Raw genomic sequence first — 27109 nt, 5'->3', positions numbered from 1 at the left:
TAAAAACATAATTTAAAACAATTTTTAGGTTTAAACCCAGCAGACTTTTTACTTGTTTTATGTTGATTATTTTGAGTCAGCAAAAATGTTAATGTATATTTTCTTGCTGTTGGTTTGTGGAAACTGGACTTGTTTGTATGAGGGTAGCAAGTATATTTTCACATGGCTCAAGACAGGGCTTAGGCATTAACTTATGCATTTAGAAAAGAAGAAGATGCATGTGTATTTATAGATGTTTGTTTGATTAAGGAAAGCATTACTAATCTGTAAGTGTGCTTGTGCATTCTTTTAACTGTATTATGTGTTTATATGGCATTTGAAGATTAGACTCTCTCTGCTCCTACGTGAGAAAGGTTGGTGGGTCGGGGTTTGTTGGGTTGTTTTGTGGTGGTGGTGTTTATTGAAGCTTCAGTGCTTTTATTGAAGCTTTAAGGTTTGGTCTCCTATGAGATAGTTAAGACATTTCCCTGTAAATCAATTCCTTTGTGTTTCTGAGCTGATACACCAAGTGAAAGATAGTGGTTTAGATAGAGTATGGTGCCTTTGGTTTTGCTATATTGTTAAAGTAAGCAGCTACCAGGACTCGTTTACCAGGACGAGTCTAACTGAACAATCAGTGAACACCCGAACACAGGTATTTCTGCTGAAGTACAGAACTAAAGAGGACACCCTTTCCAATCCTATTCTGTCTGCTTGTACAGCAATGAAAAGATTAAGACGAGAAGAACACAAAACACAGGCTGCTTGCATGCTGCCTTCAACTGCCAATTCATGATTTCTCTCTTGAAGTTACTTGCTTTTAACAGAAACTTAAGTGACCTTTCTGTTTTTCAGAGTTACCACAAAGAAGTTGATTGTGTCCAGAGTTGGGATATGACTAAGAGAGCGATAAGGAAAAGCTTAAACTATATTTGCACTAATTTTCCAGCTTTAACTTGCATAGTAGGTACATAGCCATTAAAAAACAATCTTTTAAAAATATGATAAAAAAATGTTGAGTCTGCAGGAGTTGCATCCAAAAGTTGTATTTTGTCTTTATTATTTCTAGCTATTAAGTATCTTCCATTTAGAGGCAAAAAGGGTTTTTTTTGCCTAAACACTGGTGTCAAGCTCACACACTTTGTGAGTCCTTACATATACCTTAGGTGTGCTTTCAGTAGCATGTCCATTACTTTCAGGAAGTTGGCACAGATGGAACCGATTAACCCTGTAATTTCGATACAGCAAATCATTCTTTAGTAAACATTCAAGAACTGTTACTTAAGTTCCTTTTGTATTTGTGCAACTTTTATTCAAAGTAAAAGCTTTTGCCAATAAAGATCACATGATTCTGAATGCAGGAGTTGGACATTTTTCATATTAGAATTGGACTTTCCTTTTGCATACATTGATTAATCCTGAACTAATAGTAACTAAATAACATGGTGATGGGTTAACTGAAATATGCAGAAAATGCATTTGAAAATGTAAATGTCAAATATATAAACAGCAGATGCATTATAAGGAATTTTGAGAGGTTTGTTAAAACATTGCAAAGAGCTCGTATGTAATTTAAGGTACGATGAAACTGATATTTAAGAACTTAAAATCTTTTAGTAGATTTCATTAATTTTTTATAAATTATACCTGCACACTGAGGAGAAGAAAAGGAATTTTTAAAGTACTGCTTTATGTAACATTTCCTTTTTCTGAACTGATACCTTAAGGGTGTTTAGTTTATGTCCTGTACTTCATGACGTTTAAGTGGCTGTAGCAGGGCAGGTATAGCATACTAAAGAGACTTTACAAAGGCACCTTGAGAGATGGGCAAGTTTTCTCTGTCAATGCTTTATGATGGCTGACTCAACAAATTCTGCAACTCTTGTTCCAGGCTAAGAATCTTTTTTTGTGACCAGTGGTCCACATTTTGGCTGACAGGAAAGAATGTGCTATTGCCTTACTTTTCACCTCTTTCTGTGATAATAAACAAACACATTAAATCCTCTGATAGTAAATCAGGCTGAACCATTCTTGCCTTTCCTGCATAGTTTACACCATGGATCTTCAGCATTTCTGTCCCTTTCACCTGGGAGGTCTTACACTTTTGTTTCTTGTTTGGAAGAAAGTAAAAAGGAAATTTGGGAAAAACTGCACAGAATACTTAGCAAGTTCCTCCCTTTGTACTATTGGGTTGCAGAGTAACCAAGATTTAGCAAAGCCCAGGAATGCCAGCTTTGAGATCCTGTATTGGAGAGCTCTACCGTTCTGACTTTAAGGTGAGAGGTGTGGTTGGGTCTATACTTAGAACTGGTTCGTCTTTATGAATGCAGCAAAATTTGCTTTTCTTTGCAGGGACCCTTCAAAAACACCAAGGGTCTTGCTGTTAGTTCCACACTTGTGGATTTTTTTCCTCTATTGGCATGTTTTATTTTATACTGGAAGGAACAGTTTTTGCACTGAATTTTACTGTGAAATGAAATTTATGCTAACATACTCGGAGCCAAGGTTTAAGGCACTAATTTATGTTTTATAAATCAAATAAACAGTTGTGCACCTGCAAATCAATCTGGATGCGAAAGCATACAAATCATTGATTTAGAGTACTTTCTTCTCGGAACTGAAAGCTGTAGAACTCCTGTTAGTTTTGATGACCTTATATATGAGAAATCTAGATGTGCTGAAGTGCTTGCTGAAGTATGGGAGGTTTGGTCATCATATTAGCCTTTAACTTAATTGCATTTCCTGTGGCATTAACATGTGAAAATGGATGGTCCAGAGTTTGGGATTGTAGGTCTTTTTTTTGATCCATCTGAAAGCAAGTAGAAGATTTGGATTTAGAGAGATCACTGTTGCACCATGTACTGTAACTCTGGGAACTGCTGCTGTAATAAGACTTTATATTGCTCCTTTGGAAATGTCTGCATTGATTTCTGTCAGAGGCTGGATGAAATATTTTTTTGCTTAACTGTCTGTATTCTATGCAGATCTTAGGAAAGAGTCAAAGGACACAAAGCCAGGTTTTGCATCTAGTCTCAACTGTCTCCCCAGTGTTCAGAAGTATTCCTATCCAAGCATATGCAGTAGCCTTACCTAAGTGTTTTTCATGTATTAGATATTATAAATAATTCAGTTAAAAGATGTTGTGAATGAAGTTGCACGAAATGGTATATTTTGCCTTGCCCTTCTCTGTTACCAAAGACTGTATGCCAAAGAGTTTGGCATAAGTACAACCATTGTTGTACTTTACAGTGTTTACAAGCTTTGTTCCCTTAATTCCTTAAGTAGAATGGCACTCAGCTTGGCTGTAGTTTATACTCCCCTTCCTGAGTGCTGGGATTTATCCTCTCTTGTCTACAGCTTCTCACTATGCTCATAAACCACAATTTGGAACATTTATGACACAGACTTTTGTAACAATTTACGGGAGTCTTTTCTTCTCAAGGAAGATTAAAGTTGACTGATCCACACAAGATTGCCGATTTTCCATTTAGAGGAGTTAGGTGTATGATAAATGTTTTCAAAGAAGATATTCTATTGGGAGAGCCAGAATTGGTGGTTCTGGTTTACTCTAAGTTTAAAAAATGGGTGGGGAGAACAAAATGAAGAATTTCATATAAACAGTCATTTTGTGGCCTCTCCGAGTTGTGGATGCTGCAGGAGAACTGTGTCCCATCTGTTTATGCTGGTGTGAGCAGATGAAAAAGGAAAAAAAAGCTTAATTCATGTTCATTACATTCAAGACATCATCCTTCCCCGTTTCCAAAGTAAAAGCTGAAATCTTTCTCAGTGGGATGTTATTTTGTGGAGGATAGGGTAGGAAAGGATACTCGTGTTTTAGTAAAAATCTACCGTCTTCTGGAAGTGCTTGCTAGAGGGAAAGTTTTGTAAGACTTTGGCATACAAATATTTGGTCAGTACATGCCAGTCTCTGGACACAAGTATACAACTTACTGTGCTGACTTATGTGAGAGGAGACTATTAAAAGCACAGTCCTCTTCTCATGACATGGTTGTCTCCTGACAGTTTCCTTCTGTAGTAATTGAACCCTTAATTTGAGAAGATGTAATATATTTGAGACTTGATTTGTGCTAGAACCCATGGCCACAAATAGTAAATGGACAAATAAATAATAATGGCTATAGCAGAGAGAGAGAGAGAGAGCCTGTGAAATTTGACTATTTAAATTACAGATCCAGGCATGCACATATTGTGGATGACTGGGATGCTACCCTGAAAATTAGAGTGTGAATCAACTTGTTCCTCCTCTCTGAATACTGAACAGAAGGGACACTGCTAATCTGCTTTGTATTCCTGTGTTTCATAGAATCATAGAATAGTTTGGGTTGGACGGGACCTTTAAAGGTCATCTAGTCCAAGCCCCCTGCCATGAGCAGGGTCGTCTTCAACTAGATCAGGTTGCTCAGAGCCCTGTCCAACCTGACCTGGAATGTTTCCAGGGATGGGGCATCTACCACCTCTCTGGGCAACCTCTGCCAGTGTTTCACCACCCTAATCAGAAAAAATTTCTTCCCTATATCTAGTTGGCATCTACCCTCTTTTAGTTTAAAACCATTACCCCTTGTCCTATTGCTACAGGCCCTGCTAAAAAGTTTGTCCCCACCTTTCTTACAAGCCCCCTTTAAGTACTGAAAGGCTGCAATAAAGTCTCCGTGGAGCCTTCTCTTCTCCAGACTGAACACCCCCAACTCTCTCAGCCTTTCCTCATAGGGGAGCTGTTCCATCCCTCTGAACATCAAAAGGGGATAGTGATGGTGTTCTTCGGGTTCCTTTGTGGAAGAGCTATCCTTTCCATATCCTCGAGGTAAAGTTAGTGACATCAAAAATTTCACAGTTGCTCTCTGTCTGTATTATTTGCTTCTGAACCAAAATGAACTGTGGTCACTGAGGATCAGCGCAGAATTGTTAACTAGAGAATTTTTTTAGTAGAAGCACATTTAGGCCTATAACTGTACCAGAAATATTTGTGTCAGAAACAAAAAAAAACGTTTGAATGAAAAGAGTGTAGAGAGGCCAACAGTTTATCACAGCACTGCAGGAGTCCCTGGTTTGGTAGGGGCTGCAAGCACCAGGTATTCCTGCTTTGGTCTGAAGTGATGCCCCTTGTCTGCACCCTGAGGTGCACCTTGTTTTCCACCCAGAAATTCTGTCCAGGTTCTAATTGAAAAACTGAAATGTCAGCCTTAAAATGAGAAGTGGCAGCTAGATTTTAAAAGGATTTAGGTACTTACAGCCTCAAATAGCTACCTATGAAGATTTCTAAGAATAATCTTGTGCTTAACCTCTCTTACTTTTAGCCACCTAAGAATATTTTTTAAGTCTCTATCTTTGGGAACATTTTGAAGTGTAGTAAGGGTAAATCTGAAGGAACAGTGGAGTGTGAAAGGGGACAAAATTCTAATTTGAAAACTTTGTTCTTAAACCTTTTTTGAGGTTTGTCTATATACCTGCCCTTGCACTTTGAACTGATGTAATATGAAATAAGCCTCTATAGTGCAAAATACTCTGAGGATGTTTCATTCATTTTTGCTGCAAGTGCTATATAGGGGAAAAAAACCCCAATGCCCCAGAATAAAAAATAGGAAAGCCTTGAAATATTGTGTTTACAGTATTGTTTTTGAAGCCTTGCAGACAGCTTCTCATGAAAACGTCTGAAAACTTACATCAAGTATTTTGATAGTTTTTCAGTAAGAATTTGTGAAGTTATGCTGTAATTAGAAGTCCACACATCCTTGAATTCCATATTTAGAGACAAAGCTTGAGTTTAACTGGAACTTAAATCTGAGATTTTGCTTGACAAGGAGGAGTCCTCTAGTATACAGGGATATTGTCTTCTGTTCTTTCCTGCCTCCTTAATAATGGTGCAGAGACTGTTACGGCATTTGGGCTTTGTCTGCTTCCTCCATCATATTTACTAATAGGGATTTGTGTTCATAATTTAGCTGATGATTCATTTGCCAGTACATAACTGAATACTTTCAGCTCATTTGGCAGAATGTATTTTGGCATAGCAGTCATCATGGAAGCGAAATGCATGTGTTTGTGTTCGGATCTTGTGGCAGATGTGTAATGTAAAGGAGCTACCACTTTGGCAAGGCTGCTTTCCTGGCTCTGCCCACATTTTAAGTATTCCCTGGTTATGATCTGTGATCGTGGCTCATACTGATGTTTATCTGCCTTTTCAGAGTGAAAATAGCGCCATTCTGTTTTCCTTTTTTTGTTCTTGCGGTGTTGCAAATATAGTGCAGCATGGTACAAACACTGTGGAAACAGATCTTTATCATATACTTTTTTTCAATTGCCATGTTGCTTCTGAAAACAATTTGTAACCTGTCTCCATTTGGCAACTGAAAAGCAGGGGTTTGCAACCAAGGCTTTAGAACATGCAGATGACTCAATTTCTGTGTGGAGTCAAGTACATTTAAATTATTTTATGTGGGTAAGTATGTAGGGAACAAGAAAATGTAAAGATAAAAGGAAGTACATACTTGCTCCCTTTTTTTTTTTTGTGGAACTTGGAGCAAAATAACGTTCTGCAGAGTGGACTTAAGTCTTTCATGTGCCTGTATGTTAAATATTAAGAGCTTGCCAAGATGCGTGTATAGTTTGCCCTCAAAACAGGGTTTAACTACTCTTTTTTGGTAAGTTAATTTGCTAATAAAATTCCTGCTTCTAAAGGAGGAGGAGTTTCTCTTCATTTCTTGTTTGCAGGATAACTTTTTTCTGAGAAATTTCAACTAGCCTCCTTCATTTCTGTGTTTTTGTCAATATTAGAGCTGCAGCTTCGAACAGTTAGGAGTATTGGGACGCTTGTCTCAGTTTCAGCTAGTCTTCTTCCTTTGTGCAGGCAGAGGAGAATGAATACACGAGGAAGTCTGAAGACAGAAGGGCCTGGAAGGGAGAAGAAGCAGCAGTAACTTCACTGCTTGTTTCCCTTTACCTTACACAAATGTGCCTATGCAGACAGCACACATTTAAAAAAAACACTAAAAATTGCTAAAATAAAACTTGATAATGGCGATATTGAGCTGTCTTTGTAAGTTAAATTCTGGCTGTGGTTAATTAAGTAAAAATGCTGCTCCAACCATGTTATCTTGGGTGCCTTATTATTAAATGAAGGGAAAACATAGGAGGAAATAAAACTCTCTTGCTTCTTTACTTGCTGGAGCATTTATTTCCCCTTGTCCATAAGTGTATTGTCAAAACACCAAGCATAACAAATAGTGTTTGCATTTAGTTCTGAATACAGTGAGGTCCACGATCACTCTTATCTCTGTGAAAGCAAGCTCCAAAGCCTGTCTGGCTGCCCAAAGAGTTCCCATTTCTGCTTGTGTGATGGATGGGTTCATTGTTCTAATGAAGCGTGGCTGTTGTTGGAGCTCATGGTCACAGGAAAGAGGCAATCCCTCTTTAATGAGGGTCAGTTCTATGGAGGCCTTGAATGCCAAAGCAGAGATGTAGCATTTCATTTTTTTATTTGATGAAGAGGGCCAGTGCAGAGACAGTGCCTTGTTTTACAAGGTTGTTTGGTTTTTTTTTTAATTACAAAGAAGGTGGGAGCTGTATCCTGTACAAACTTTAACCATTTTAGATATTTTGGCTTACTTCCCAAGTGTAATGAGTCTGGAGTTTGCAAATTCGTGTATTTCTATGGCCAGATCTCCGATCAGATAGGGAAATCAAACCTCTGGCCATGCACAGATGGTGTTAGACTTTCCTGTTTTAGCATCCTTAGGAATTGAGGTCTCACAGGCTGCATACTAACTAGCAGGAAGTGTCTGTAATCAAGGGGAACATTATGGCCTAGGGAAATTCTTCAGAGCAGTTCCCATCAATGCAGATGGTAGCTGTGTATTTTAGGTACCTCTGAGGATCAGGAGCTTGTATTGGGGCAGAACGTGAAGGTGGATCTTGTCATTGACTGGGCAAATTCTATAACGTGTTCCCTCCTTTTTCTTTTCTAGACTGCTTATAGACATTTGAGGTTGGTTGTGACGAGGGTAAATGAGCCCTTTTCATTCAGATCAAGAAGCAGCAAATGAACAATAACAACTTTTCTTCACTGAACTAGTCATAGTTGGACTAGTGTACCATGGATGCTGAACTAAACACGTTACCAGTCTTCTTACACGTCTAGTTTGTTTAACACTGGTTGTATTTAAAGTCTAAAAATGAGAATGCTTTCTCATGGTAGATTTATTTGATATTTTAATTGATTAGCCTAAAGACTGTGTCTGAATACTGCATATGTGGCTGATGTCTGTTTGAGGAGAACATGTCTGGTTTTAGATTTGTTCTTTGAACAAACTTCTCTGAAAGGTGGCAGGAATCGCCAACATTGTTGGTAGAGAGTGAGCGGTATGTTCAGAAAATTGGAAGTTTGACTCATGCTTAGACTTTGAAAACCAGAATATGTTGTATACCTATTCACTGAATACAACATTCAGGAGTAAAATATGTAATGTGATGACAATTTTCTCTTTCTTGGTCTTTCTTGTTTCATTTGTTTAAGGCTTTGTTTAGCTTGACTGTTTCAAACTAAACTGTTACAGATATAAATATCTAAGGTAATGCGAGTGCAGGGCTCCTTACAAATTTACTTCTGTTTTGATTTGAAAAGTTTGGTTGTTGACCTGTCTCTTTTCAGCCCAATGCTTGTACTGTGTTCATCATCCTGGTATCTGAACAAACTGCACATAAGCTCATTTAGAGGAGAGGAGGGTTTGCATGTACCAATATTTAGTTTATTTGAGGTTGAGATTTCTTTAAAACCCAAAAAATTCTTAAAAGCAAACATATTTGCTGTATTTTTGTTTGTCTTGCAGGTTGATCCAGCTTTGAAAGAAAAATTAAAACAGAACACTGTGACACTGGAATCTGAATATGAGGTAAAATAAATTTGTTGCTTGGGGCTCATAACCTTGGCTACCCTTGATTACCCTGGCCGCTGGTGGGTTGTATCTGTCCCTAACTAAAATTAGATCAGCCATCTGCCTTTGACTCACTGATGTCCAATAAAAACAAGGTTTTATGTAAAGAAAGGTTTTTAAACATTCAGTGCTTTTTTCTGAACACAGCTTTACTTTGATGTCCAGGTGCCAAGTACAGTGGTACAAATAAATTCCATGATTTCTGTGGTTAACCTAGCCTATAAATGTAAGGCTGATGTTGGCCTTAGACGGAATGTGTGTATGTGTATGTCAGCACTTCTATTGCATGAGTTTTGATGACCTTTAGACCAAATTACAGAACAATGTGCTTGACGTGCTTTCTGTTATTTCTTGCTTCTGAAACTTATGTGCATCTTTCAAACAACTGCTGTTCCTTTTTCACTATTTCAGAAAATTTTATAGAGAAATATTTCACTCTTTCCTCAACAATGCGTTTTCTTCAAACATTACTGAGCTCCAAAATGGCTATTTTGGCCAGTTTAATATCCAGAGTTTCATAAATCTTCAGGCCTACAAAAAGCCATGTTAGGAAAAGTGGAAAGAGCCTCCCTGTATCCAGAAACAAGGGATAAAGCTACTTAAGATAATTTTTATGTTTTAAAATTACTTGTATCACATGTCCAGCTAACAGTTTATCTATCTCTGTGGTCTTTATGCTGAACATAGGTTTTCTTTTTCTTCCCATAGCACATTCCTGTCACAAACCTTTCAAGAGCTTGATTGCACCCATAGCTCTCATACTTAGGTGTCCAAATGGCAGCACATGATCTTGCTAATAAAACCTTATATTACTCTTTTGTGATTTGTCTGAAATAAAAATAAAACTTACCTTTTGTATTTTCACATGCCTAATTTCACAGAACATCCACCTACCTGCTAGGTTTGTGATAGTGTTTTACCATTATTGCAAACAGTTTGGGCTGTCTCTCTTCTACAAAGAACTGTGTTTTATGGTGTAGGGAATAAAAAGATTTTATCCATGAGTACATATGGAAAGCTCCAATGGAAACTCAAAACATACAAATACATTAAGTTCTGATTGCCTCTGGGGTTATTGTACCTCTCGCTTTCCATAGAATATACTATAAGGCTGCTCCAATTCATTTATGTGGAAGAACCACAAGTAGGAAAAAGAACCACATCTCTCTGTTTAACTCACTACCTAACCTCAAAATCAACTGATCTGTATTCAGATATGCCTTGCTTTTTCTCCAGAAGATAAGTAAATAGTTGAAGGATAATATTTAAATGGCCATAATTGCATTATCTTTATGGATAAATCAATGGTAATAAAATACAACTGGCATAACTACATATTACAAGCCTACTTGGGTAATGAGGCTCCTTCCTGATGGACAGAAATGACAGAAGCAATCTTATTTTTTTTCTCCATGTAAACTGCAGAGAGTTCCCAGGCTGAAATTCTTCCAAAGTAGCATTTGGGTGTTATAGGGAGCAGAGTAGTTCAACAAAACAAATGGATTTGCATTTCCACCTAATGAAAATATTCAGATTATTATTTTGAACTCTATTCTCAATATATACTTTACTGTGGGCACCAACTTGCAAGCACTAGCCATATTGATTTCTTACTTCAGTGAAACTTGTGGAACTACCAGCAGTCATGCACATGGTTCGCAGGCTCCACATTGACTATGTGACAATTTTAGTCAATGTTACCTCTGTATTCTGGTGGACAAAATCTAACCAATCACTGAGTTACAGCTGACATTTGGAACATAGCTGTGTGTTCCAGGCTAGGGGGTCTTGGGTAGGTTTTTTTCTCCTTTTTTAATGTTTTTTACTTGTCCAAACAACAGCTCTTAAGAGCATCTTCTAATTCTATATATAGGTCACATCGGAGGATTACACTGGTGGCTGTTACTAAATATGGTATGATAAGAGATCAAGGGCTGTTAAAAAAAAAAAAGTTGCTGTTCTGATATGTAAAGCCTTATTTTACAATATTATTAGCATTATATCTGCAGCTGTTACTGAGGATACCAAGCCAGCTCTTTTGAAGCATGATTGCCTGATGCATGCAAATGTCCATGGGCCCTCTCTAAGACTTTTAAAAATATCTTATTGTTCTTACAGATAAGTGCATATTGAACACATACTGAATTCTTCTAGAATGTCATCATTTCTGCTATAAGCATACACCTTTATGGGCATATTGTAAAAGATAAAGACATTTCCAGTATTTCAAACATGTTGAAGTCTGTTTGTCTCCATTGTGGTGGTGGTGATGATGAAAAAAGTTGTAATCGCAGGTTTAATCAATTTACTGTGAAGAACTTAACATAAAGACATTTTCTCACCGTCTAATTTCCTAAATTATATCTTCTCAAACTATACAAAATTTACTTCATTTCATATAAGAGTATTTCTGACCAAGATGGTCTTCTGAGGAAGAAAGAATTTGCATGTGTAATTCGCACTGCATTTCTTATATCTCAGATTTGTTAATAATGCCATTTATTTGTGCCTTGGGGCATGCCAGAGGAGCAAGCTACCTTTGCATGTGTTCTCCATTGTTTATGCATTCCTCTCACACACTTATGTGTCCTCATATGGCCAATTAGCCCTTGCTGCTCCCCTTTGCCTAATAAATCATGGCTTTGTCCACTAGTGACACTGGTACTAATGTGAATGTAGTTAGGCTGCTGAGCTGGGCCTTGTAGAACACACTGTAAAAAATGTCAAGTGTTTGACCTGTGACAAAAGCCTAGAGTATTTTATTTCTAAGGACAAAAATATTATTTGAACGAGGGGGGATAAAAAAACTGATTAATGTGATGAGTGAAAAACATTCTCGTGGATGTTTAACAATCACAGTACATTCCTTTTCATTCGTTTAAATGCAATCTCAAAATAACGTTCCTTATTCTAGCACTTGGTTTCTGTACTTCTGTGAAATTAATGGTCTAGTACACGCTAAAATATCTGGCCTCAGTCAGTTATATCAGACCCCAAAATAAAGAATTGTTGTTCAGGGTTTTTCAAACAAGTAAAAACATCTTTAAGAAGAATTTATTAATGTTTTACAATGGAAAAATCAGTTAAGTTTGAATCAAATATGTGATATCCAGTGGGAACCAATGGCAATTGAAGGCAGAGGAAAAAAAACCACAATAAATAAAAAATGTGAAGGATTGCTATGGAAACAGTAAATGAGAAGTATAAAGCAAAGAAGACTGATAAAAGATACTAAGGACATCAGAGCATTGTCTGATAAGTGAGCTGACAAGGATGTGGGTAAGAGGATAGTGTTGCAGCAAACTAAGAATAAAATAATGAGGATGTAAAATCATGAGTAACCATGTTGGCAAAGTAGCAGCATTCAAAAAATATATTTGTATTTCTTTTAGAGAAAAAAGTCCTTTGTATTCAAATCAGAAGAGACAAGGAATGTACATCCAAACCTCTTAATAACCAAACAAGAAGTCATTTAAGATCTATTAGGCTTTGATAGTTTATAGCCGCGTTCCAAGAAAATGCTTGGAAGACTTCAATGGCTGCTGAAGATCTCAATCTGGGAATGATGGTTCTCTGGGAATCATCACTAAGCAGGAGAGTGATCATTTTAAGTGTTCTATGAGATTTGGGACATATCTGGGCAATACTGAGTACTTTTTTCAGTGATATGGAAGAAACTGTAAAATCATCACTGATGTGCAAGTGATGCACAAGTGACGAAAGTATCGAAGCAGCAAAAGTATGGCAAGGCAGGGACAGAGAGCTGTTCATATTACTTGGCAAGCTGGGCCTATTAAATGAGCAAAGTACCTTTTAAAGTAGCCAAAGTTATTTGTTTAAAAAACTGGAAATGCAGGCCAGAGTGGACTGCATTATGGAAAGCAGCAACTCTGGAAAAAATGTAGGAGTCAGTGAATAAATAATTCAGATCGATCTTCTACTGTGATGCTGTGGCACAAAGAACTAATTCAGTCTTCACGAATATAAACAGGAATGGTAGATGGTAGGAACCGGTGATTTTACTTCTGAGTGTGGCACTAGTACTGAAATACTGGATCTACTTCTGGTGTCCACATTTTGAACAGGGCTTTAAAAATGGTATAGATTGCAGAACAGGCTGAATATATTTACTCAGGGCTTGAGAAAATGCCTTAAAAGAAACTTAAAGATGTAAATCTTTTTAAAGGTACCAAAAAGAATGTTAGTTATATATAAATACCTCAATAAGAAGAAGGTTCTAGCTTATTGAAGATTTTTTTTTTTACTGCAGCAAAGATACTAAAATGAGAAGTAAGGTCTGTTATTAATAGAGGGGAACATAATTTGAACACAACAGCAAGAAAAATGCATTCTCTGTCTTTCAGAATATCTAAACTGTAAAACTTTTTAAAGTTTTCCTTTAACTGGTTGCAAGCTATTGGACTCAGCATGGCATAAGTGAGGGAAAATGCTGGTCTGCGAATAGTCAGTCTAGAGAATGCTGCTTTCTTGACTTAAAGTATATGAATATTGAGCAGTTTTTGTTCCGCAAAATTTGATAAATCACCAAAGGTCAACATTAGCTCTGGACAAAAGTTGTGTAACTGTCCTGAGAATTACAGCAAAAGCATTTTAATTGCAGTGTCCTGCTCAGGATAGTTCAAGAAGTAAAAGCAGGTATGTGGTGAGGTGGTTTGGGAATATAACCTGTATACTTAATGTCTTAAGAGTAAAAGAAGAATTTGAATAAGCTCTTCTAAAAAAGATTCAAGCCACTTAATGCTCATTTGACTTAACTTTGGGGATTGTAGTGCCAGCAGAATGGATGAAACATTTTTTTCAAGAAGGGATGGTGTAGTAACACAGTAATTTATAGTATTAAATAGATGCATCAAAATGTGTGGCCAATGGGGACTACTCAAGAAGGAAGGTAATTCCTGAATGCCAGTAGTTGAAATCTGGAAGTATCTTGTTGCTGCCATTATCAGTACCAGAGGATTACCGGTTTTGTTGCTGTTTAAGAATTAACAGATTACTGTATTGAATTGATTTACTTCAGTGTCTGTGAAGATACTAGTGGCTAAATACCTTGAGCTGTTTGAGAGATGACAAAGATGTTGGGTAAAAATCCCTCCTTCGTGACTGTTGTGACACTAAATGAGATTGAGATATTGTTCTTTCCCTCTTTAATCTCTCCGTCCTTTCCACGCTCTCTTCTTTGTTGGTGCGTTGTCCAGCCTAGCCATTAGATTCTGACTGTCCTCCAGGTTGTGTTTGGGATGAATGGACTTTCTTGCATTTTTGTTTATTCACATGTAAAATGGTCTTAAGAGTTTTTATTTCACTGTGAGTCTTTTTCGCTTAATGTTTTGTAGAGAAGGACAAAGTGGTGTTAGTTTATCATTAATGGAGACTTCTATGGGAAAGGATTTTAGTTAAAGTAGTTTGGGCTAGGCATTTTATTCTGAGTGGATGTACAACCCATAGCTAAGCTACAGTTTGCTCCTTTTCTTCTTGACATCTCAAAAGTCTTGTGTGCCAGAGGTCAAAATGTGATCAGAGAAACACAAGAAGGTGGGATTTGGTGATGGGTATGGTGTAGGAAGAGTTCTGGTGGAAAAGCATTCTTGCAGGAAGAAAGACACTTAGCCTCCAGAGGAACATTTACAGGGTATTGCCTTTTACTGGTCTTATTTCTGGAATTCATGTCTATTAAATAGTCCTGTAAATTCTTTCCTGGTCATGTTTATAACATACCTCTTTAAACAGGATTTTCCTTATTTGTGAGCTGTTTCTTTCGTGTGTGTTGCGTTTGCACTTTTCTTACCCCATAAGACACAGATTTCTCATAGATGGTAAACAAAGTGAGGCACTTAGCAGTGCAATCAGACAGCAAACATGGACGGGGCATACAAATGCCGGTTATAAATAATCTCTTCTTCTCACCCTTTCTGCTCTCCAAAATAGAAACCTTTGTACCTGCTTGTGCTCCCTGTATGCTTTTTTTAAATCCCAGAGGAACCAACCAACACTTAACCATGTTAGGGCCAACACTGTGTTGTTGCGGTCACAAAAAAAAAAAGGTTTGAGTAGGGAAAGTGTCATCCACACAGCATGGCTGAATTCTTTCATTTATTGTCCTAAGGGATGCTGGTAGTTTCTACCAGGCAGTATTGGGAACATTTTCTTATGCAGCTGACTAGGTGGAAATGTTAAGCATTTCTGTCATACTAATAGGCCCCCAGTGGGGAATTGCTAGGTCTTTGGTATGAAATACCTCTGAAGTAACTTTAGTATGGGAATTTAACTACACAGCTGAGGCTGTATACATTCCTCTCATCGACTGCCTCTGAAGAGGATACAGCAAAACAGGTAGCTCTTGTCTCAGCAACCAGGCAAAGTGGCTTTTTGCAAGAATATCCTCCTGTTTGTTTTGCTTAGCTTTTTTCTTTTTTTTGACCAATTTCATGAACAGTACCTGGAATATTCTGTGACTGCCAGCCTAATTCCAGATGATGCCCACATGGACATCATCAGGCTAAATTTTAAATACTTTAAAAGATTGTTATACAATTCTAGCATGTTCTTTGCTTCTCAAATTATTGTTACCCATCTTATTTAATGCTGCACCTGTACTGAACAAATGTACTCTGCAGTAGCAAGTTACTGTCAGAGAGTGGGTCACTGTCTGTCCTAAAAGGCTTACTGATCCAATGGAAAAATGAGACATGAGATGGTGGTGGAGACTGACCATGGAGTTTGCATACTTTTTAACTAAATAATCAAACTTCGAAAAATTGAGTGGAAAAGTTCCCTATTTCAACCTCTGACTTCATTGTACATGTGGGAAGACTTGAGTTTTGCCCAACTATAGCTTGGAGACGTCACTGAGAAGTTCAGAGGCTGGGGGAAATGCTATTGGCAATTCAATATCTAGTACTCCATCTTGTTCATGGTATCTTCCCAGCAAGTCATTGGAGAGCAAGTGTCCTGCTGTGGCATCTTACAGCTCTAACATGAAAATAAAGACAGAGTCTTTAAGCACGATGCAGTTCAAAACCAAAATACCCTCCAACCATAAAAAGACCCCAGACCTTACCTTCTAAAACTTCCTCTTCATTCTTGTAAAAATTGAGATATATGCCTTGATCCTTCTCAGATAGAAGTCTTTCTGATTTGAAGACCTGTTGGTTCTGATAGAATGAAAGGTAGATTTATTCACAAGTTATTTGAGTACTGTACATGCAGTAATATTGCTGAGAAGTAGCTTTGGTGTCACTTGCGATATAGCGGGGGGCTAACACTCATATTACTATCCTCATCAAATAGACAGGGGATGTTAGCCACGGAGAAGAAACAGGAGGGTTTTTTTTCTTATGAGAAATTTGCCCAACAGCATACATCAAACAGTAGCCATTAATGTCACTGAAAAACTAGTTATGGCTGAAAGGATTGAAGTTGCTCTGTTAACGTTTAGCCAAAACCATAGTTTCTACACAGAGAAAAGCATTCTGTTTTGGCATATAAGTTGACAAGGAAGTTCTGGAAGAAAGATGAGTGGAAAATCAGCAGGAAATTGTAGATAAGAAACAAAAGTCCTAAACTACATTAACTCTGTGAACGTTACCTGAACTAACTGAGGCGAGGATAGAGGAGCAGTATGTGAAAGGCAGAAGATTTAACTCACCAATTCAGAAGGGTCAACTACTTAATAAGGTTGACTGCTGATTTGAAGGACCATGGTTACTTTAAGACAGTTATTTAATGTCCTGGATTTAAGTTTAATTTGACATTATTGTTGTAAGCCTTCTCTAGTTGTTTGTTTTCTTAGGCCCACACACTTCTGTTAGTAGTTTCATAGTGGTAACTGATCATTTCTTGTTGTGGTAATCTCTTAGCCCTTCGCTGTGATATTCATCACAGCTTTTTCCTCTCACATAAGAAACCTGTAAAAGCTTATTTTTCAGATCTCTTCAGAAGGAAAAACACCATGTGTGACTCATGGATCTAGTGTTTTTTGATCGTTGCACACCTCTTTCTTTTTTGATTAGAGTATCTTTTTATCATTATTAGAAGGACATAGTGTGCCAAATTTTATATACACAAAGTAAAAAAATTTTCCATGCTTCCAAGTATTCATAGTCCTAGCAAGATGTTTGAAATAAATCTTCTCTGTGGTGTCAGGAGGCTTTTGTGGGCTCCAGACAGGGACATGCTGTGGAAATCCATATGCTCTTCCTACCAGCCACAGAACTGTCATTTTTTGCTTTTACCGCACTCCTGCACTGTAAAAGATCACATACCCCTTCAGCCAAGCTCAGCTTCATATAGCTGAAAAAGATCCTGCAGACATCCCAAAAGGCTGTCCCTGGCTGCTCCTCTTTTAGAGGGTTGTGCTGCAGTAACTAGGACGTACCTTTACGAAGTTTAATATGATACAAGATCATATTGGCAAGATCAAGCACTCAAAGTTGGGAAATTCCTTCGTCCTATTAACTTGGCTAGGTCTCCCAAGCTGTAAATTCAGAGATAAACCTTAATAAGCAGCACTTCTCTTTCTGGGGCACATTAACCATAGCTTGATAAAACTTCCATATACAAGGGAAATTAAAATGGCCCTAAATGTACTTCACTGCTTAATTAAAAGTGGAATTTGCTGAATTTTGGATGTTTGATCTTGAAGGTATACTATTGCACTCATGCTATTCTTTATGTTGGATGGTTCGGAGTTTCATTTTTGCTCCAGAAAAGAAGATAAGCCGAAAGTAAGTGACCCATGCATGAGTTCTCTTGTCTTTACCCATAAAGCTTGTGAAACCTTTAGACCGAGAAGTCCATCTTGGATGATCTGCAGGTGTAATGCATAAATGGGACTGGGTTATCCTCTGAGATTTAATGTGGTTTTTAAGACATTCTTCATTTTAAGAAGGGATTGTCAGTTAGAAGGAAATGATGGCAAACCCTAATTCCTAGACGGAAGTCTATCTGCCTAATGTTATTTTCTGTTATTTTAAAAATTCAAGGCTGCATAATCATGTCGTTTTAACTGAGTGCTATAATTGTTTTGTTTACTGAGTAGTTTGTATCACTATAGCCTCTTCACACAAAACTATGAGACCACACTGTGAACATTAATTAAACTCTGTGACACCTCTGAGATGGAGGCAAGTCCTGTTCTCATTCTTCAAATTGGGAAAATGATGCAGAGACAAATTGGTGGTGCAGTTCCTTGATACACATCTTTTACAACATAGCCACTAAAAGATGGTTCTGTTCTCTCTTCACCCAGTGATTCCTTCGGCTGTGCCAGTTCAAGTGTTTGCATAGTCTTATGCTTAAATAGGATTCATTCATAACCAGTATGTATTTGTTTTCCTAATCTATTTCATTTTTCTGACTGGGACATGTGGTGGGTTGTCCATCAGGCAGAGGGGAAGCTTCCAGCAGCTTCTCACAGAAGCAACCGCTGTAGCCCCATCATTACCAAAACCTTGCCACACAAACCCAATACAATGGGTTTGCTTACTATAACGATGGGAAATGATTGTCTCTCTGAATTAGAGCAATTTCTTTCTGTGGTGCTCATCACAGAATTTATTGCATCAAGCTGTAAAGTAAACAGGATTTTCTTATCCCTCCTTTCACATGTGGGAAACGGAGACTAAAGCCAAACATTTTTTGCAAGTGACCACATTGAATTAACTCAGCCAGAGCACCAATAGCTCTAAATGAATTTCTGCAGATTTCAGTTTGTTTATTGTGGCATGAAGACTATACTGCAAGAGTAGAATTCAAACTTTTTTTAAAATTTATTGTATTTTAAAGCTGACAGAGGATTATGGCTTTTACATAATATCAAGTCAGGCATAACCAGCAATTAAGAATTGAAGGTCTCTTTACATCCTTATTGGTACCTTTGCACCAGGCAAGCTGTTTAACAAAAGTCCTAAAAGTCAAGTGTGTGGCAAACAGTTGAACTTTTTTTTTTTTTTTTTGTTCACTGTGCCTGTCTGCATAGCTGCATTTTTTTTCTTGAATTTACAGCTTCTGTCAGTCCTGTACTTTTAAGAGGCAGTTTAGCTGATTTAGGAAGTGAATCAGTAGATTTAATGGACTACGCTGATCTTACTTTAAACAGCTAATTTTCAATATCCTTTGGGCTATTTGAGACAAGCAGGAAAAGTGGTGCTGGTCTGATCTGATTACATTTCATTGTAGTCTCCAATGACATACTATTTAGTACATTTGAGTTGGGAGAAAAAGCTTTTGGTTTTTAGACTGCCAGTTCATATGGATTTCAATTTAGTAAAAGCTGGAAGTAGTTTACCATCTTTATGTGATGTCTCCATGAAGTTAGGTGGGCAGAGTCCAGGTGGCTAAAAAGAAAAAAAGAAATAAAATAAGAAATTAAAAGAACCAGCCAGTTAGAATGAAAGAGGTTGAGTTCATCTGAGAGGAGAACTAGCTGCTTGCCTGAATTCTCACTGTACAGCTCGGGCAATCTGAAGGAGCTGTGTAACTTTGCAGCTTGTGCTGCACCTAATCGATAGAAGGACTGTCAGTTTGGTCTTATTCTCAGCACTAAGTTAATTTTAAAAGTAGCTACATACATGTCTTTGGCCTACATCTAATGTAGCCATTTACTGTGAGGTTATACCGTTGTAAGAATTTTCATGTCAGTGACCAAGCAAAAAGGTTAGGTTTTGTTTAGTTGTATCTGTTGTAGCGTCGTGTTTTAATCCTGGCCAGCAACTAAGTCCTACACAGCTGCTCACTCACTCCCTGGCTCCAGTGGGATGGGGGAGAGAATCAGAAGGGTAAAAGTGAGAAAACTGGTGGGTTGGGATAAAGACAGTTTAACAGGTAAAGCAAAAGCCGTGCACACAAGCAAAACAAAACAAGGAATTCTTTCACCACTTCATATCGGCAGGCAGGTGTTCAGCCATCTCCAGGAAAGCAGGGCTCCATCACTTAACGTTTCCTTGGGAACCATTCCTTGGGAGCTGTAACTCTGAACATCCCCCGCTTCCTCCTTCTCCCAGCTTTTTATGCTGCGCATGACGTCATACGGTCTGGAATATGCCTTTGGTCAGCTGTGTCACCTCCCAATTTCGTGGGCACCCCCAGCCCACTTGCTGGTGGGGTGAGCTGAGGCCTTGCCTCTGTGTAAGCACTGCTTAGCAATAATGAAAACTCCCCTGTGTTATAAACACTGTTTTCAGCACAAATCCAAAACATAGCTCCGTACTAGCTACTATGAATAAAATCAACTCTATCCCAGTCAAAAACAGCAGAGACAGATATGTGTGAAAATAGCTATACAGTAGGAAAGCACTGCAGAACAGATTTTCAGGTCCGCTTTTACCTGTGATACTCTTATGCTTATCCGCATGCAACAAGAGTCCTCTATTCTTTCAAAACTTGATAGCATCAGTTTAGAAAATTGGGTTGTCTAATCATGCTGCCTTCTGATGACTGAACAGACACTTGTCCTGTAAACTACTAATTTTTGCAGACACTGTTGTGTGCAGTAAGGAACATGCTTTCTTCTTGAATTGCAGCAAGGTATCAAACACAGTCTTTAGACATGACACAAAATGTTAATGATCTCTATAAATATAATGAGAATAGAAAATTTTAAAAAAGTGTCTCTATGTATTCATTAGAATCTTTAATTCTTTATATTTTAATTGACAAAAACTAACTCTGTCAATAGATCTCATCTGTAGTTTGAAGCAATGCCATTCACTGTACATAACTCTTGGTTGTTTTATTCTATCAGTATATCACAGTCTGTTTTCCAGGTACCTTTATGCTTTCCGTTGGAAACTGCCAAAATACTTTCTTGTACGGGTTTGTTTAGATTGTATAGTTTTGAAATATTTCCTGTTTTGGACAAAGCTCCTCTCTGGAAAGCCTTTGAAGTTTCAGGGGCAGATTAATATGAACTTGGTGTGCATGTCTGTCTTGATAGACTTCTTTCTGTAGCCTATCTTTAGAAACTACAAGTTTTTTTGTATATATTTTAAATGTTGATTCTTGTTCAGACTTTGGGGGCTGAGTACCTTTGGGAATAATTTAGATCCTCACAGCTGTGTGGTACCTTTGTGTTTAATAAAATCAGCATGCTTCCCTTCTGTTAAAGCACAAGGTTATTTTCAGTGTAGTTTCCTTGAAGCTTCCATTAGAATTATATGTTAAATTCTGAATTTACAATCAGAGTGGATAGTCGCTGCTGCGTGGGATGATGGGTACCTTCCCTCCTTCTCCCTCCTTCCATGTCAGCTTGGATCCCTTCTGGTTGAAATGAAGTACCAGCTACTCATAAGATGTATAAAGTAGTAAAGAGAATTCTTCAGAAAGACCTATACCAACTCCACTGTATAAAAAATTCAGTTGCTCCTACCTTGTGAAAGTCTGCTGTGTTTATGCGTGCATTCTCATATATCTTCTGTTGAATGTTGCCTAATTTCTTTTGATATCTGACTAACCTCATTGCAATTTCCTCAATTATAGAAATGGCAAAAAACTTTTACATAACATGAACTAATAGCAGCCGGTCTGTTCTGTTCTAGCTGTTAAATTATTCTGCGACTATTATTCAAGTCCCTCAGTATTTGCCATTTATTTGGATGATTGAAGGCAGGCAAATTAGACCACAGGCTCAAGGCAGGGTTAAGTATTTTCTGGTGTATTTTTACAGCATTTGCTGAGATGAGACCCTGATCACAAATCAGAGGTTTAAATCCCACTGCAGTACGTATCATTAATGGTATACAGTATTGCCCTTTTCAGTAGCGTGTAGAATAGCCCTGTTTCTGGCAGTGGTGCAGACCCCCTCCTCAGTCTCCTGTTGGCAGAGCCCCGTCATGTGTGATGTACCGTTCCAGACTGCAGGCCGGTATATGAGACTTGACGTCTGTGTCTGCTGGGAGGGGACTTCTGTGTCTGCTGGTAGGTCTGTGAAGGTGCAGTATATGTTTGTTGTCTTCAACTGCAGCACTTGGTAGGTGACATCAGGAGGGCACCTGTTCTTCATTTTTGTGCGCCTCTAAGGCTAGGTAAATACTGCAGTCATTGGTACTTCTGAGTGGGGATGATAGGAATAGACAAGGAGGTAATTAGATAGTTTTTAAGTATCTCACAGTTCGGCCAGTTAGCGTATCTCATGTATGACTTAGTGAGAGACCAATCTGTGACGGTTGGCTGGCATGAGAAACTAGGCAGCAGAAAGCATCGCATACCTCTCTCAAGTTAAAACCACATCATGGATTGAAGGGGATTGCACTGTTACTGTCTCTCTTTGTGCTAGATAATTTATCTTTTCTGGTATGCTTTATATCTGTGCTGTCAGGATACTTCAGGTCACTAATTACTAATCTTCTGTTTGAGCTATACCAATGCTTATCACTCCTAGTACGTCAGTACTTGGCAGACTTGCAGCTGGAGAACAGATCTGGAAAACTAGGTGAGAGAAGAAAGAAAACGTGAATACAAGATATCTTCAGTTGTGTTCAGATGCTATAGTGCTTCCTGTCCTACATGCTATTTATCTGTTGATAAGTAATGCCCACCCTAGTCATTTATGTAGCTATATGGATAACTCCCACATTTTTTTTTCCTTGTTGTTGAACTTCTCTTGCAGGGTAGATGAAAGTTCATCAACCCAATAGTGATACTGAGTTTCTTGTGCAAAAAGAAAACAATTTAGAATAATACGTACTTAAATCATGGGGCTGTCAAGGTGACACTGTTATTTTTGCTGTTTATCTGCAGAAGCTGGAAAAGTCTGACTTGGATAACTGGGAGAACATCAGAGGACCCCGTCTGTGGGAAGATTCTAGGACTGTTCAGAAGCAACGGCGGGAGGCTGTCCGTCTCAAGACAGAGTGACTGAGCAAGCCTACTTTGGTGCCTCTGAAAAAAAAAAAGAAGTCTTAGTCTGAACTGTCATATTTTTTAATCCAGTATCAGGAACAGACACGGGAGGGGGGGATTGCACTGAACAATTCATGCTGGTGTATATATAAGTAACTGTGAGATCAATCCAAAAGGCACTGTATTATATGAAACTGTTTGCATCCATTTGCACAGAGTTCCATAGGCTGCATATATCAATTCTCAATTAAAAAAATAGCTGATCATTCTACTGAGAATATCCTGTTGTTTTTCAATCCCTATCATTCAAAACTGAGATGGTTCAGCAAGGAATAACATTGCAGGAGTCACTTGTCAGTACTAGAAGTTGTCATCCTAATGAGAACAACGGTGCTGTCATCTAGATGTGCGTGACCAGATAAATGCTGCTTCAGGGAGCCCCTGCATGACTTCAGGCTCTTAAGCTTGGAAGGGACTCCACAGGCATATGAACTGTTCGGAACAGTGAGTCCATTTTTGGCTAAATAATATTCTTGTGTTTCATTTCCAGGAAGTTGGCTGTCCAGAGGCATATACAGAGTGTCAGCTCGTAATTGGTCAAATAACATTTGTTTAGCTGTGGTTAAATTTTTGTTTATTGATACCTTCATGCAGGCAGGACCTTTGCACTGGAGCTTCTCAGTTTAAGTTGGAAGAATTCTTCCTCACTAAAAGCTGTGCTGGTTCTCTGTGAGCAAGTATTGTAACAGAATCTTGAACCACTATATAATGGCAAAGCTCATCTTACATATATTATTACCTGTATATTTGTGCACATGGACAGATTTTTTTATATCTTTTGATGAATTCTTCTGAAATGCTTGTCTTTTTATAGTTGTCTTTGTCTGCTGAATGTTTGCTGTTAGAGGAAACCATGCTAACGTTCAGGACCCTTCTGCTGAGACAGTTCAATGAAGAAGCATCTAGTCAATTTTTCAAATGAAATGAAGCTTTTGATAAAGTGTAACAAAAGACTTGTAAAACTCCTCTTCAGATTAACAGTAGATTCTAGTTTCAAAGCATTCAGTGACACCTATATGTAAATCCTTTTGGAACTGGCTTTGGAAGAGGTGTGGTCTCCTTCCTCTCTGCAAGATGTGTCAAATGCAATCTAACACTTTATTTAGGGTAGCCTCCTTGTCCTCATGTAAATCTTCCCTCAGCACTTAATTTTCTTCAGCCTTTCTGTGATGAGGTCCAGTTTTTCTCTCAGGAAGAAGAATCAACACTGAGTTGTAAATCAATTCATAAAGCATTACGTGAAATATCTTAGCCATGTTTTGTGTATGTTTTCTTCCGATAGAGTTGTGAAGACCATCAGAAACTGTTGCAGGTTATCTGGAACAAAGTTGGAGCCATGTGTTTGTGTATTTCCCTGTTCAATATCATATATATCTTTGGTTCTAAATAAATGTACTAACAAATTAAACCAACCAGGAGAGGAATAAGATGAGCAATACGAGAGTGAGGTAATCATAAATTCTATAAGGAAACAACTGAAAAAATAGAATATGGAGGCATTAAGCTGTGCTAGACCTAGAAAAGAAGGAAACTGGTTTAATTGTTTTGTCATTACTTTTACCTAAGACATAAAACAATATTCTTGGGCAAGTAAGATATAAAATAGGACAGATAAGGAGTAATTAAAACTGCATACCTTGCTAAGCATTTTTTCAGCTCTTAAAATCAAATTCTGGTTTGGTTCCACTGACAGCAGCAAGATTGTTTGCTCAAAGGACATCAATGCATTGACTACACTGACAGAGTATTCTCTGAGTTAAGGCTTCTGCAGCATCATTGCTACTGTTAGGGTACTAGCTGAACTACTGGAAATATTTCTTCACGTTCTGTGGGATAGATGCATCTTCTGTGGACACTGCAAGTTCACTATGTCCTTCCCAGAGGACACGTATCTTCCTTTGCTGAGCCTTGATTGAATGAGAGGGGAAGCTGCCATTGGTTTGCATATGGAGAAGCATGATCAGCTCCCAGTCTTGCAACATTGGCTCACAACATGGACCAAAACTACCCCTGAAATAAACACATGGTGTTCTAGGAACATGTGTAGGAAAAGCTACCCCTTCCCCCAGGGGAAGAAGCAAAGATATTTCTCTTTCATGAAGCCCTTAGGCTTACCGCGTTTCTTGATGAACAAAACACTCACTGAAATATCCTGTGTATGTTTAGTAATTTGATATCCCACAAAACTATTTTGGAACGGTCATCTTATTTCAGCAGGTCTGGAATGTGGTTGTAAATAATTACTTCTATGGAGAACACTTTTTATGTCATAACTTAGGACCCATTTTTAGGTGGTTGCTTGCTGGTTGTGGGGTCCCCCCACTGCTCCCTTTTTTTATAGGCGCTAAATTTCCTGTAGTTTCTGAGGGCATATTTATAACTGCCTTTGAAGTGGCATCTCTGGAAAGTGAAGGATTTATCCTGGCATCTCTGAGAAACACTGACATGCAGTTGGAAAACTTTCCAACTTGCCCTTCTCTTCAACTTCCCTTTTAAGAGACAGCCCATATGTATTGACAGTCCACTAAAAAAAACACCCACCTCTTGTTTTTTAATGCTGTTCACTCATCTATGAATTAAAAAAAAAAGAAAAACTTTTGGCAGGTACAGAAACTGTACTTTTCATAAAACGGGGAGAGCTATTTCAGCAATTTCTCTTTATTGCCATGCACTTGGACAATTGCTTCATGTTTTATGCTGTGCTTTTCTTGGCTATTGAAATGGAAATAATACTTATGAAAGGTGTGTTGAGAGTCAATTAAAGTCTCTTAAGTTGTCATGCATCCTGAAGTAGAAGGCACTCCAGAAATGTGGAGAATTATAGTTCACAACGCTAGCAAGAGAGGCAAACTTCAGTTGCTTCAGGACTCGTGCTTAGTTTGGCTGCTTATTTGACCTATCCTTTTGAAAGCCATGTTACAGCACTTCTGGTTATCTCTAAGGCACCTGGGAACAACCTTGTTGAATTCCTGAACTGTTATTCTGAACATCTGTAGCTGAGAGGGTCAGTGGTAATTAAATGCAATTGTCAGTCTGAGACACTGATTGATGTTTTTGCATCCTCATTGGTAACTGGCATATACTTGTCTGAGAGGAATGAAAACAAGGCTTTAGTGAGAGGTGTGAAGTATTAAGGGGTAAAAGAGAGGACTGAAGAAGACAGATCTTCTAGTCAGTGTTGCTGAAATTAGAAATAAAGAGGGAAGTCTGGCTAAATGTCTGTGTGTATGTGGACTGAAAAATTAGTTTCAAAATCCCTGTTTTGACAAGAAAGGAGAAAGGGTTTATCGCTCAAAGAAACTGTGGCAAGGTTGGTCTCTGGGATCTTCCATAACAAGAACAGCAGTTGGGCATAGAAGTGGAGGGGATCTGGGGCACCTGTCTCCAGGGATAGGGAGAGCTCAGGGTAGCACCAGTGGGTATCCAGCTGGATGTTTCCTAACGGCAGCTATGTGCAGCCCAAAATGCTAACCAGCTCTTTGCATGAGATCAACCCTGTGGATCCTGCTTATTGAGTGTGTTTCTCCTATAGCACTTCGAATTTGCAGACTCGTGGATGACCCAAAAGAGAAAACGTTCTTAGTTCAGCAGTAACACAGATGGAGAGGTTTAGCAAAAGCTGTAGATACTGTGATCCAAAAAAGATTTCAAAACCTGCTCGATAGGATCACAGTTGAGTTTCAAAGCTCCTAAATACATCTGGATGAGCAGCTGGGTGTTAGAAACATTTAGAATCAAGATGCAGAGAACAGTCTTGCCAATAGTGATCCTCCAAGGTCTTGAAAGTGGCTCCAGCTACCCAAAAAAGGTAGGTTATGGCATAATAAGAGGTGAGTGATGGGAGTTTTTGACCAGAACATAGAATGCAGAAACTTCTGAAAAGCTACCTAAACATACCCCATCATCAGCTGGGCACCATTTCTAAAAAGCAGAGAAAACCGTTTCTTCACAGAGAAGCAGCAACTTGGAGTGATTTAAAGGTCACTGTTCACTGGATGTTTTACATGGACACTTTTTGTTTAACTGTATGTGCATGTGTTTAGGTGAAACTTAAAACGGTAGGTTTCACCTTCTGAAATAACTACATAGACCCTTGTATTTCTTGATGATCTTGCGTTTGCTCTGAGTTCCTATGTTTGAATTTCCAGCACAAGTCTAGGGCAAGTTTCATTTTTTAAAACTTGTATTTTCCAGAGGCTTTTCTTTCTGCCAGAAATGGGAAAGCCTAATATTATCCTTTGCTACTAACTACCTTATGTCCACTG

At 38.2% G+C, this 27109-nt stretch overlaps 1 protein-coding gene across 2 annotated transcripts in view; it reads left to right on the top strand.

Annotated features, from left to right (window-relative positions):
- Positions 1–23768, top strand: part of LOC126049162 (cytochrome c oxidase assembly protein COX16 homolog, mitochondrial) — a 50388-nt gene extending 26620 nt beyond the window's left edge. For both annotated transcript variants that reach the window (XM_049825060.1, XM_049825061.1), the window contains 2 exons: positions 8823–8885; positions 22683–23768. In XM_049825060.1, coding sequence (XP_049681017.1) covers positions 8823–8885; positions 22683–22799 — 180 coding nt within the window. In that variant the 3' untranslated portion in view covers positions 22800–23768. The remainder of the gene's footprint in view (positions 1–8822; positions 8886–22682) is intronic.
- Positions 23769–27109: the final 3341 nt, after the last annotated feature.

Source organism: Accipiter gentilis, chromosome 22, assembly GCF_929443795.1.
Source record: "Accipiter gentilis chromosome 22, bAccGen1.1, whole genome shotgun sequence".
NCBI classification, from domain to species: Eukaryota; Metazoa; Chordata; class Aves; order Accipitriformes; family Accipitridae; genus Astur; species Astur gentilis.
The sequence above is the reverse complement of the archived record's forward strand: the minus strand, read 5'-3'. Positions and strand labels throughout refer to the sequence as shown.